At 33.3% G+C, this 14,469-nt stretch overlaps 1 protein-coding gene across 3 annotated transcripts in view; it reads right to left on the reverse strand.

Moving 5' to 3' along the window:
* Positions 1 to 1,842: 1,842 nt before the first annotated feature.
* LOC100313692 (onecut transcription factor) overlaps positions 1,843 to 14,469 on the reverse strand; it is a 35,869-nt gene continuing 23,242 nt past the window's right edge. The window contains exon 3 of one of the 3 annotated variants that reach the window (XM_006816424.3): positions 1,843 to 6,196. In XM_006816424.3, coding sequence (XP_006816487.1) covers positions 5,922 to 6,196 — 275 coding nt within the window. In that variant the 3' untranslated portion in view covers positions 1,843 to 5,921. 3 annotated transcript variants of the gene reach the window in all.

Below are 14,469 nucleotides of genomic sequence, written 5' to 3' on the forward strand. Positions count from 1 at the left end.
TGAATGTGTCAGAAGAGATTGCTGGGTCAGGGGTGTAAGCTATAGCCCAGTAGAGTTGGTTGCATGGGTACAATTATATAAGCTCTGAATGTGTCAGAAGAGATTGCTGGGTCAGGGGTGTAAGCTATAGCCCAGTAGAGTTGGTTGCATGGGGACAATTCTTTAAGCTCTGAATGTGTCAGAAGAGATTGCTGGGTCAGGGGTGTAAGCTATAGCCCAGTAAAGTTGGTTGCATGGGTACAATTCTATAAGCTCTGAATGTGTCAGAAGAGATTGCTGGGTCAGGGGTGTAAGCTATAGCCCAGTAGAGTTGGTTGCATGGGTACAATTCTATAAGCTCTGAATGTGTCAGAAGAGATTGCTGGGTCAGGGGTGTAAGCTATAGCCCAGTAGAGTTGGTTGCATGGGGACAATTCCATAAGCTCCGAATGTGTCAGAAGAGATTGCTGGGTCAGGGGTGTAAGCTATAGCCCAGTAGAGTTGGTTGCATGGGTACAATTATATAAGCTCTGAATGTGTCAGAAGAGATTGCTGGGTCAGGGGTGTAAGCTATAGCCCAGTAGAGTTGGTTGCATGGGGACAATTCTTTAAGCTCTGAATGTGTCAGAAGAGATTGCTGGGTCAGGGGTGTAAGCTATAGCCCAGTAGAGTTGGTTGCATGGGGACAATTCTTTAAGCTCTGAATGTGTCAGAAGAGATTGCTGGGTCAGGGGTGTAAGCTATAGCCCAGTAAAGTTGGTTGCATGGGTACAATTCTTTAAGCTCTGAATGTGTCAGAAGAGATTGCTGGGTCAGGGGTGTAAGCTATAGCCAAGTAGAGTTGGTTGCATGGGTACAATTCTATAAGCTCTGAATGTGTCAGAAGAGATTGCTGGGTCAGGGGTGTAAGCTATAGCCCAGTAGAGTTGGTTGCATGGGGACAATTCTTTAAGCTCTGAATGTGTCAGAAGAGATTGCTAGGTCAGGGGTTTTATCTGTACACCAGTAGAGCTGGTTGCATGGAAGACAATTATCTTAGCTTTGAATGTGTCAGAAGGAATGCTGAGCCAGGGGTGTTAGCTGTAGGCCAGTGGAGCAAATGCAAATTAACTAAATAATGCCAGGTCACAATTCTAAGTAATCACGTCTGTTGGATTTTATCAGAGAGCATCAATGTACAAAGTTTCATAGAAATCATGGAAGTGGTTCACGAGATGCATGTGGAACAGCTGAAAATTGGCTAATTTATGTAAATTTTATGACCAACTGTGAACGCCAAATATATGGAGTATCTAAACCTCCCTGTGCACAAATTTTCTTTGAAATCTGAGATTTTTAAGAAATTATTAAAAAAGCGTAGAGTTTCAAGTTGCATGTCATGTAACTTTGCACAAAATTGGAAATAGTTAAGCACACACAACATTAAGTCATTATCAAGTTTTTAGAAACTCTCAATAGGTCACATGCATGACCTCTAAAGGTCATACATCCAGGTACTTTCATGACCTCTAAAGGTCATACATCCAGGTACTTTCGTGACCTCTAAAGGTCATACATCCAGGTACTTTTATTTAATTTATTCATATTTCAGCACAAATTCTACTACTAGAGTGAAATGATACTGTTAGGAACAAAAAGACAAATTAAAATGCTTCACATTTCTCATATTGTCATACCAACAAAAGTACCAGGTATGAATTATGTATGTATGAATTATAGGGGGTCATGGAAATTGTAAAATATGTAAATTTATTAAAAATAAAAGACGGGGAAGTATTCATCATGTTAAAAATAGGATGTTACTTCAAGTGAGATTCCGGATTATGTCAGTTGGGAACATAAAAAAATGCTAAGACTGTGATGTATATTCAGAAGAAAACACTTTATTTTTTGCATATATTTTAATCCAATACAAGAAAAAAAAAATTGCAAATATATACAGATGTAACACCAAATACTAAAAACCACAAAAATGGTTATATCTTCAATATTTTTCTCCGGCATCATATACAGGTCTCTTGGCGATGCCATAAAATAAAAGACAAATAAAATAAACTGCAAATAGAATCTTTAACAAAAGCTCTTATGTAACACACACAACTAATCTACAAATGGCAGCAAACTTTACAGCAACAAGAAATACAATTTACTGTTAAAAAAAAAATGAAACCTGAAACGTGACAAACTCACACATAAGATGGCAAAAAAAAATACCAGGGGGAGCTACTCTGGTTAAATATTGCAAACTGTCAACATATAGGCAAGTAAGTGGGCCAAGAGTGACACCCCCTGGTGTCCAGTTAGTATTGCACTGCAAACTTTGGTTTAAAAAAAAATTCTTTAGAATAATAGAGAGAAAAACATCTATACTGTCTCTCTAGGGTAAGATTTTTAAAAATTATTGCAATGTAAAAACACGTTTTAAAAAATAGTCTCTCACCACAATCATATAAGGAGGTGAATTATCACTGTTTAGACTCCAAATATGGCAGTTCATTTGAATATTAATTTTAATTGGCCAATCAATGGAGTGCTTTGTCAGACTAATTTGCATATTTACATGCTAATTGCTCAGTTCCAAACTGAGTGTCAACTGCTTTACAAAGAAGACCTAAAAAAAAAAGCATGAATCCAAATTTAAAACATTTCCCGAACAAGCAAAAATAATACAAGAAAACTATCTAGAATATTCTGGAACGGAATGGTGAAATGTATTGCACAATACCACATTTTTGGAATCCTAACACTTATATCAAAATTTACAACATCCTTGAAACAATGATAGGTCCATATTGGTTTTCGATATGTATAATCTTAAAATGAAATTGATGAGCTAGTGAGATGCCTTAAAATCTCTGTTATTCATATGTACTGCATTTTTACGCTGTATGTAAACAAAACAAAGCATTTCAACTTGGTTCTGAAATGTCCTAACCACAACTACATTTTTTTTTTACAGTAATACAGAGAAAGGTTAAATCTCATATGAATCAATAAAATCTTTAAATAAATTATTTTATTGCCAGCCTCGAGAGGGTCATAACGAAAAACTGATAAATGAGAACCGAGCTTAGGGAAAAAGGAATGATAGAGATATTTATCCATGTATAGGCATACTTACAAAAGATAAAGCAAATGAAATTGACCACTGGGTTTGACTAACATTATGAAAGATGCAACATATTTTTTTTTGTTTTTTTTATAGAAAGTAATTTTTAAGAATAGTAAAAATTTGCATATGAAAACATCTAATTACATTAATGAGTTAAAAGTTGTTGAGTTCTACAATTGTTGTAAGTATAATGTATTGACGTCAACACCAAAGCGTCTGACAATGTTTGGTCAAGAATCTATAGTAAGTAACGACACAAGAGCAGCAAGTTTTAAATAAGGAAATGTAATACAAAGTGTATAGACAATATTTAAGATATGCTAATTTGTTTTGGATATCCGACCTCAAGTTAATTATGGAAAGGAAGCAAAACACCCTGCTAAGAAATGTGTGGTTTTTTTTAAATAATGTATCCGATTATTTTTTTTTTAAGTATCACAAATGACTTAAAGCTGAATGTTTCAACAAATATACACAACACTATATGAAATTCACCTGATAAAACAAAACAGAACACCATATATGGAATTAACAAATCCAAATATGGGAAAAGTGGAATGATAATAGACCATAGGAATTATAATACAACAAATAAAGATAATATATTGTAATTAGATCCATACATATATGGTAAGTGGATTTCCATATATGGAATGACGTGAAGCAAACTCAATTTTATAAATAATATATTGTAATTTAATAGATTCATACATATATGGAAAGTAGATTTCCATATATGGAATGACGTGAAGCAAACTCAATTTTATAAATATATTGTAATTAGATTCATACATATATGGTAAGTGGATTTCCATATATGAAATGACATGAAACAAACTCAGTTTTATAAATAATATAATTATAGCCCAATACAACTCAATTGGCAAATTTTCAAGCAACAAATTAAAACAGACAATGTTTTTTAAATATACTTTCCAAAAAAATAAGGAAGTTCAAATATTCAAGTACTCTTTTAAAAATCTGGACAATTTTCCAAGATTATGTTTTGTGTTTGCATATTTTTTTGACAGTTTCTTTTTATTTGGTGAATAAATTTATGGCATTTACATTAAAAACAATGTACAGTAGTCTGGGGAAAACGTAATTGTAGGAAGTCAATGGTGAATATAACTTTTCAAAATACATATTATAAATTACAATAAAAACAATGTTTTAACACAAAAAGAAACTGCCAAAAAAATCAACAACAACATTTTTATATAAAACCAAAATAATATAATTAATATATTAAATTTGAATTGTTCACTATTCTTTTTCAGCATTCTCACAATTACTTGCATAAATAACTTGAAAACTGTTACATAATTGGCAAAGTTCCAGTAATTCGTTTTTGTTTTGGATAAGATGGAGGTGGGGCATTGTGTAGAGTAGGTGTACCTTAAAACCATTTGACCTTCGACCTTCAACCCTTTGTATGCCAAAATTAACTTCTGTTACCTTTTATAGAATAAACATGCATAATTTTTTGGCAGATTTTTCAAATTTTTTGATCAAGACCAATAGCCAATAAGAAATCATATCCATCTGGACCAAAATTAATAAATAATTTTTAAAAAAATACATAAAAATATGCAAAATCTTGCACCAAATTTTTTGGCAGGAAAAATGTTGTTTTTAAGGGTTAGGTACATTATCATAATGTAACATTTCACAGGAATAAACTTTATAATTCAGTTAATATTAAAACTGACAACTCAGTTTTTGATCATGAGCTCTTAATAGAATTATGCAAAAAATAATCACACTTTGTGAAATTCCATGTCTGGCAGTAATATCAATTAACATAATTGAATTGTCACCAAAGAGAAGGCAGAACAAGGCGGGGGAGGGGAGCATGATGTGATGACTCTATCGCTGTCTAAAATACGAGCATGGATTAATAACCAGATAGATACAGCAATAACCTAGCAGTTGACAATAGGTGATTTTCTGCAAATTTGCGAGATCTCGCGAGATTCATGAAAGACGCGTGTCGAACGTCTGCCGCAAAAATCGATTTGATTTTGAACTCGAATTTCTTTATTTCATAGCTCACATCGACCGGTCAATCTCCGACAGAAATATTGCTTCCGAATACCCTTACTTAATCAAAATTGTCTATCATCAAATGTGGACAGCACATTATTAAGCATGGTAATGTCCCCCAAAATACTTTCGCGTTTGTTGAATCCTACGCGATGTTTGACGCCACTACGACGCAATGACCTTTGTTTGTCCTGTTTTTACGTTCGATTTCATGCATAACGCGCGATTCTCGCAGTGAACGGAAAATGGTCTATTTGCGTGGTAACAGACATAAAATCAAATTTGTATCATGTGAGAGTGGCTTGAAAATTAGTGCTCTTGTAAAAAGATTTCAAACGTTTGACAGAACATCTTGGAAGTTTCCTGGAATGATATTACAATTGCAAACTACATGGAAATATCAGAAATAAAAGGATCTTTGCCAAATTGAGTCACAGTTAACAATATTCACAAACGTTCTGTTATTATATAATGCTTTTTTTATATTAAAAATGTTCCTTTGTTTTGTTTTTTTACAATGAGGTAGTATCCACACCAATTAGGCACACTATCTAATCGTTTCCGTCAAGAATACTTTTGACATATTTTTATAAATTTTTACATTCTTTAGCAGTTCCAGAAACTTTATAAATATTTTTTCATAAATGCACACAAATTCTTGCATCCAGAATTGTTGGATTCTTTGAACTTAAACAATGGACTTGAATCTTTGTTTATTTTTTTTTGCCCCAAACACTGTTTTGTTTTGTTTTGTTTTTTAACAAAATATAAGATTTTAAATGTGTCAAACTTTGTTGTTGTTGTTGTTGTTGTTACTTGGGTCATCTTGCCATTTGTCGAGCGATCTTCGTCGCGCGTTCATGAAGAAGTTACTGACTGTACTGAGTTCTAAGCCAAGCTGCTGTGCTATGGTAATCTGCATCTCTTTGGACGGTCTCTTCGTTTCTTTGAAAATGGCATGAAGCGTACGGCGTTGTATGTCGGTAAAAACAAGTCGTGGTTTCTTTGGCATGTTTTGCTGCACTGGGTTTTTTGTTTCTTCTTCTTTTTTCTTGCAGGCTGTAATGATAAAATGAAACAGAAAGAAAAATTTAAATACGATGTAAAATTAATATGAGGTACGGTGGCAGTACGGTGATCAAATCATTCTCCGTGCGGCCCAATACAGACTTCTCAGTATTTTTTTGACACCGCTTAAAGGGCGGCAGACGTCACACCGCGTCCTGATCAATATGGGACTCATAGCGACGTATACAACACATGTAAATTATATTGTTTATTTGCATGAAATTCAAACACACGCTGCGCGACGACCAACGCGCTTGTATAGTAAACACCTCTGCTACTACCTATTTATTGAAATATAGCAATCTGAAATGGGGTAGGGGAGTATTTACACGATTCATGTCATTGAAAACTATTTCCGACACATTCAACATAATTCTTGCGTCTGATGAAAGGGAAAATGTCCAGATACGTTGTAAATTAAATACGGCTCACATTTGCAATGAATGTATGTATCTGTAACATAATCGAACACATTTTCATGCATGCTTTTTAAAGCAAACAGCATTTAAACATAATATACTCTTTATAGTAAGAAATATGTTGATTTTGGCAATTATATTATCATTGAAATTTTAAATGTTTTTTTGGGGGGTTTTTTGTGAAATTAAAATAGCAATTATGCAGTTCACTTGCATCAACCTTTGAACTCCCTCTTCTTTTACCAAGTCATCACTCATCCACAGTTTATCTTCACCCCTCAGTTGGCCTGTTGTTCACTTCACTGTTCCCACTCCATCCATCATTTGTTGTTTGCCATTCAGTAATTTCTATAACCGAGTTATCCCCCATCTTTTCTAATTCGCCTTAACATCTAACTCATCCCAATTAGTAGAAATTTTTATAGGATGCGTATGCCAATATTCCAATGATCCTCCACACTGAAACATTGTCCCCTCCACACTCACCCACCCAACCACCCACCCACACCCACACCCACACCCACACACACACACACACATACATACATAAACTGAAGCAAATTTTGCAGTCAACATCTTCACACCAAATAAGATACCCCCCCCCCCTTTCACTACATAATGCTTACATGTACCATTACATTGTTATTTAATAGACTCCTCGCAATGAAAGAGACGTTAATAAACGTAACCAGGCAGTCATAAAAAAAAACATAATTTATTTACGGTTTGTTTTGACGTTTAACCACTTAATGTTGCATAGCTATACCATATGCTTATATATTGCCTATACCTTATGTGATTTTAATACAGTGTTAAATTCATAGCGGACTCGTATAAGCATACGCTAAACCAACAACGATCGTACATGACTATTTTAACAATATTTTACATTAACGACAGGCATTCACCTTAGGATAAAAATTATAAAATTTTACATCCCATTAAATTGCCAAAATAATTATGAAATGGTAATATGGTTTAATATCTTAACACACTGTTTAAAAAAAATGAAAAAAAAAAAGATGTTTAAACTCTCCTGGAGAGTGAGTGGTTTATAGCAACCTGCAAGATCTCTCACTAAACTTTATTCAGCTGTGTTCAACCTTTTTAGAGAAACACTATGTAGAGAGTAAACATCCTCTCTCCTCCTTGTTTATTCTAATCTAAGTCGCCAAATGGTTGCTGCATTTATATTTTAATGTTTCACTATTGTGTTTTATTTAGTGAAAAAAAAAAGAAAAAATTAAAAAGAAAACTAATAAAGGAATAATATGATAATATACCGGTGATACTCAAAATGTTCAGATGTGAATATGATTTTTTTTTTTTTTTATTTGGTATATAGGGCTACAACCTCTGATGTAGAGTTTGACAACTTGTACATTTCTAGTCAGGAATTTGGTCCTCATTTGCTACTAAATCCAAAAAATTTAGTTCTATTTTGTATGTGCGTGTGAAAAACCATCTGTCAGGTTCCCTAACCTTTTAATTAGCACATGGTCCCGACACTCTTCGTCCTCATTATCTATTTTTCTCCCATCTTCTAATGTCATCTTCTCCTGAATCTTACTTTTATAATTTATTATTTCCTGCTTTTCATCGCACATCTTCTCACGATTTTTTCAAATATCAACAATTATTTTTTTTAACCAAACTGCCATCTTTTCAATGTTTTCTTCTCTTTTTAGCAAGTCTGAGATAATTCCAAACTCATTGGGAAACAAGCTTTCGGTCTTCATCACTGAGCAATTAGCCCCCTATGATTCACTCTTGCCTGTTATCTGTCACCAACACCTGCTAGCTTTGTTAGCTTTCTCTAACCAGCATAACTCTTCCCCTATTTTGATTCAGGTGAAACCAATTGAGATGACAAACATCAAGCACTATACTAAGATTTAAATTACCGTAGTGCTGAAAATAAAATTTATTCAAAAAATACAAATTCATTTTTTTTTTCACAATTTTATTCATCATTTTCGTAAACAAATACAGTTTTTATTTTTTTTAGGTCTGCAACTTATGGATGAGGGACTATGAAAGAAAACCCTTTAATACTCCCCCCCTTTCATTCCTCCCTTGGGAGTTTTCTCACATGGTTAGTCTCACACCACAAAGATACTGTTTAAGGACAGTAGTATTCACATACTAGGATCATTCAGAATACAGATAAGTCACTGGAAAAACCGGAAGTCGAGACAATCGTGACCAATGAATTGAATGGGTTGTCATCAATAATTGACGTGCACTCAGTGTACAGAAACAATAGCGGAGATGCTCCTTGGTAAATAAAAGGGGTCTTCATTAAATAAGAGGTAAGAAGCTTTTAATAGACAAAAAGATTAACATAATTTTGGTCAATAGGTATGGTTTTATTGTACTTATTTTGTTTGTGTTTCTTCAATTAGAAAGCATGCCAGACATGGGCCACCTGACATCAAAATACACCAATAAAAAAGCAATTGTCAAAGCTTTTACAAGTTCTTTTCTTTGATTGGTTTATTACTTTTGTGTAAATGCATGCAACCAGACACATCGAATTACAATTAGATTTTAATTCGTCCTCCAAACACAATTTTTTTTTTTGTTCCTGTGGCGATGACGAAAACATTTTTTTACTACATGCGCAATTTTGAGGTACATTTTGTGACGCATTTTAATGTACATAAATACATTAAAAGAAAAAGATACGACATAACACCCCCTCATCCCTCAGTCACTTCTACTACCATTCCATTTTCCAAGAATAAAATCACACAAAATTCTGGATGAGGCAGCCAACTTATTTACCGGTAAAGAAAAAGACTAGAAATTGCATGGTTACGAGGGGACAGCTGGAGCCTTCGTAGGCAGCCAGCCAGCCAGCCACCAGTGGCTACTGAGAACAAGCTCTACTGTACACATCGCTGGTAGGAAAGACCTCATAATTGACTCAACAATGAAATAGCTAATTAATGCAGCACGTACGACACAGTATATTTTCCAAGGTGGTCTCTGACATCTGTCTATTATACCGGTATACGGTCACATTTAAACATAAAGGAAGTAAACATTAAACTCCTCACAAAAAGCTACATCCAATCAAATTACACAAACTGGATTATTTCCAGAGATTACAAGTGTTGCAGGTCTTTCATAAAGGAGAACAAATTGACTAAACAATGGCAGGCTCAGTGCATACAAGTTGTACAAATGCTTAATTCAAACCAGATTATCATGTTGAAAACTTTGGCTCATTCCGTGATTTCAATACATTCCCAATTATATTTACGAGAAAAGAAATCCTTCTTCCTACCATCCTTCTCTATATTGGAGTGCATACAAGACTTCATTCTGCTTATCCAAAAAAAAAAAAAAAAAATAATCCAAATTGTCTCATAATTTTTAATATAAAAAATTTAATATTTATTATATTTATTTATATTTAGTTTATTATAGTATTCTCAATCATGACTATACTAGAAAATATGAGTAATAAAATTAGGAGATTTTTCAGAAGAAATATAAATTATAAACAAATAAAATAGCAGTTCATGCACTTTAAGGTTGGTTCTGTGAAGAATGCTTGCTTTGAGAAGTGTATAATTATTGCAAAAAAAAAATGGTGGAAAATATCATATTTCATATGTTTGTATACTGCGCTTTTTAATAAAAATTTGTGAGTGGAATAAGTAATCAGTTTTATTGTCTAAAACTAAACTTTAATAAAAATAAAGACAAAAATTAGATGAAAAGGCCTGATTGGCCAACAGAATTACTTATTAGAATTTTTTTCTAAAAAATGCTAAAACTGTGAAATTAAAAATGTGTAATAATAAGGAAATTCGCATCAGATTTCTAAAAAGGGGAAGATAATTTTAATAATAATTATGGTTTACAAAATCTCAAACCTATCAAAATAAGGACTTTTGACCCAATGTGCCCCTTGACAAGTCATACATATAGTCTGGTTTATACATCGGCACAACTGGCCAAACAACGAGAATATCAAGTGTTTGCTAGCCAATAGTGGAGTTTACCCGTTCATTCTACGCTTCCATCGCACAGTGACAACTCAGTTTGATCACCTGCTGGAATTGTCTTTTATTTCTTATCTTCATGGATGCAATCCCCTCACAGACAATATACAGATGTATGTATTCAGCTCATATTATCAAAACATGTGCGTCTAAGAGAAAATTAATTCAAATACTTGAAGTGATACAGTCTCGTTCCCATTTTTGCAATTTATTATTCTTCTTCTCCCCAGGGGGTGATGGGTCTTTTGAAGTTAAAACTTTGTTTTTAACAGAAAAAAAATTATGTAATTTTACACGTAACCGTTATAAAAAAAAATACATTTTAAATAAATGTTAACTACTCAAATTATAGATGTACATAAAGCAACTCTTCTTCATTACTGATCACCATGGATACCAGCAACATCCAATGAAGCACTATCAAACTGCTGCATTTGAAAACAGAAATTAAAAAAAAAAATTCCAAGAAGCCCTGAAAGTTTGGAATTTTTTTTTCCAATTTATCCTGATCATTCCCTTTTCAGGAAAAACGGCTCCTTTCATTGTCTTCTACATACAAGCAAATGGCACCACACAATTCAGTACATTGTGTGGGTACTTGGAAACAAAGGCAGTAGGATTGTAATTACAGCTCAATACTGTGTGCACATCATGTTTTTCTTTCATTTAAAAAGGCAGCATTCTGCAATGGTTAAAAACTGTCGTGCAACGTGGACCTGAAAACACCAATGCATGGTGGGTAAATTTCTTTTCTTAATGCACCTGTTTAATACAATGGCTTCCCTTCTCCCCAGCTAAAAGATGAATTCTGGAGTTACGCCTAGTCAATTATAGACTGTTATCTGGGGGATAAATCAGCTTGCAAAAGAGGCAACACAGCGGTTTAATTTGGGTTATTATTTAACTTATGAATCAATTCATTTTTTTTTTTTGGAAAATAAAAAACATGAATGTTAGGGTACAACTTTATACATTAGAAATACTGAAGGAATTGAATAACAGGCTTACACTTGAATTTGAAACAACCCTCCTCTAAACACACACACACACACACACACACACACACACACACACACACACACACACACACACACACACATGTAGAATATGCTATGCACTTCATAAAGAAATTTATCAGAAACATTCACCGAACTGTGTTCTATACGACAATGAAACTCCAAAGAACATTCAAATAAATGGAAAACAAAACTCTTTACATTGACGCTTAATTTAAAAATGATTGGTATCTTATATGTAATAATGAAATCTTTTCATACGAATAAGTAAACAGACACAATATGTCTTGGAGGTCTTAGTTTCCTACCGAGGTAATTTTTTTTTAGTTAATCACACAGTACTTGTATTTTAGCAATGAAAAAAAAAAAAACTATCACCGGGGCTTGCTTTACATATGAAAGCTGAAGGGAGAAAAAAATGTACGAATACACCTGTATACTGTGAAAAAGCTTTGTTATTGAGAAGTATCACCATCGGCAGTAAAATTCTTTATTTAAATGCATAATGATGCAAGTTGTAATATTTGCTAATTGTGAATAGAATAGTGCAGAGTCAACAGGGCTGTCACTGAAAAACACTTTCACTCTTAGAGATCCAGTGTTGTCATCTGGTTATATTCACTAGAGCTCTATTAGTTCCAGACAACGGGAACAGACAATGCTTTGATGTCCTTGGCTTTATCATATGCCGAATTCCATACACATCCAAACAGGGTTACAAGTAAAAAATCTTGAATTTTCAGGTTATTTTAAGTGAAATTTAATATTTCCGGGCAAACAACAATTTTTTTTTGTAATTTGATTTGCAATTAAAAATTCGCTAGAAATACTGTAACTACAACAGTGAAATTGGATAAAAACGAAGTCGCATGTAGGCTTCAAATAAACTGGAATTTAGTTGGACGGAAATTTAGCACAATATTTATCGGTAAAAGAAAATTGAGCTTGCATAGAATTGCATCAATTTATTAAATTCTTTACTCAAAAAAGAATTTGGAAGAGCATTGATATAATCTACTTTAGCTTACACAATATATATAATAAAAAAAAAAAAAGATTAAAAAATGCTAAATCAAATATTTTTAAGTAAAAAGATTAAAAACACCTGTTTTTGACAAATTGGAGTTAAGAGGTTTTTGTCTGTTAACAAGTAACTCAATGCTTATACGGGAGTGGAAGCGAGTGGAAAAACAGCTAATTGTTTCGAGCAACGATAGACTTTATAATGGCAGTCTTAAATTATCTCTCAAGAGAAATAAATGTTGGAAAAACAAAAAAAGAATATTTTCGAACACTAAAAATGATTTGAAAGAGACATGGATCATGTTTATTCATTGTGTGTCTGACATAAACTTGCTTCTACTTTTATTCAATACAGATCACATAAAGCCAATTACCTATATCAACTTGAAATTTAACCGTAACAATAATTCAGTTCGCAACAATTTTTTTTAAAAAGGATACCGCCGATAAAAAGATGCGAAGCTGTGAAGGATTAGGTTGTAGCGTAAAAATAAGATTATGATCAGATAATTAAAATGAAGTAAAAATAGTTTGTTTTTTTTATTTGTTCCTTAAATCAATATGCAAAAATAATTTTTTTTAAATTCCACATAATAAATATAATGTATCCATTTAAGCACAGTAACCAGGACATATGGGGGGAAAAACAGTTAAAAGTTTATCGAACACTCTTTAAACATTTCTGTGTGAAATGAACCAAACATCGATATTTCATCTGTTTAGGCAATGCGTTAATTTCAATACAACTTACCATTTCTAAAACCTGCCTACTGGAACTGCAGCAACAACGGCGTCGCGTTCAGTTCAATATTCCTTATAGATTTTCACTTGAAAGTAGTCGTAATCTCAGATCATATTGCCAACTTATCAATTTTTTCTGAATATCAAAATCAAATCACCATCTAACGTCAGTCAAAAAGTCGGAAATCTGGTTACATAGCCTAAGTTTGTTTAATATGACTGCTTCGCTTCGATTTGATCCGTACTGGTGTAATCTGAGTATATCGCCTTGCATCGTACGGCTACAGCCATGGGAGAAATGCTATTTATTTAGTCATATACTTCCCTCCAGGACTAGAATCTACTCTGATACCGCTTTGTTTTTTCCTCCTCGTTACAGGTGTTGAGTTAATTAAAATTTATTTAACTATAATAGTCCGTGGTGCGTTACTCGATAGGAGTTATCTTTAATCAGTAAAACGACAGAACACGATCTGAAAAACAAAGTTTTTTTTTTCTCACCACATATACACACATACTGGGCCATGCTGAATCTGTTTTAGATTTCTCTTGCAACCACTTGCGGATCAATTTTCCTCTTATCACTATCTCACCGAGTTTAATTTCTACTTGAAATTTACAAAACCAAATGTGTACAATCTGGGAGATAGCAATCGAGAATGAGACATGCTGCCTCAACCACTTAGTCCATTTTTTTTTTATTCAAAACTTAACATGTAAATGCGAGAGTTCAGGGAAAAACGATGTGTTGAGCTACAGCTAATCAATATGAAAACTAAACAATAGCGCAGGATCCTGGATTCCATAGGCCTTTTTCAATCGATAGTAAGAACACATTCAATTTTTATTGCACTTTAATTAAACTTGACCCCCCCCCCCCCTGCAAAGGAGATGTTGTATATTTCATAAATTTTCTTGAACTACAAAATATAGATACCTATGCAGCAATCAAAGGGGAGCATCTTAATTAGAAAATTTAAATAAAATACTAATTATCAGCTTAAAAAAAAATTACCTAAAACTTTGAAAAAAAATGTTTTTGTTGATAT

This window comes from Saccoglossus kowalevskii, chromosome 7 (genome assembly GCF_978046115.1).
Source record: "Saccoglossus kowalevskii chromosome 7, keSacKowa6.1, whole genome shotgun sequence".
NCBI classification, from domain to species: domain Eukaryota; kingdom Metazoa; phylum Hemichordata; class Enteropneusta; family Harrimaniidae; genus Saccoglossus; species Saccoglossus kowalevskii.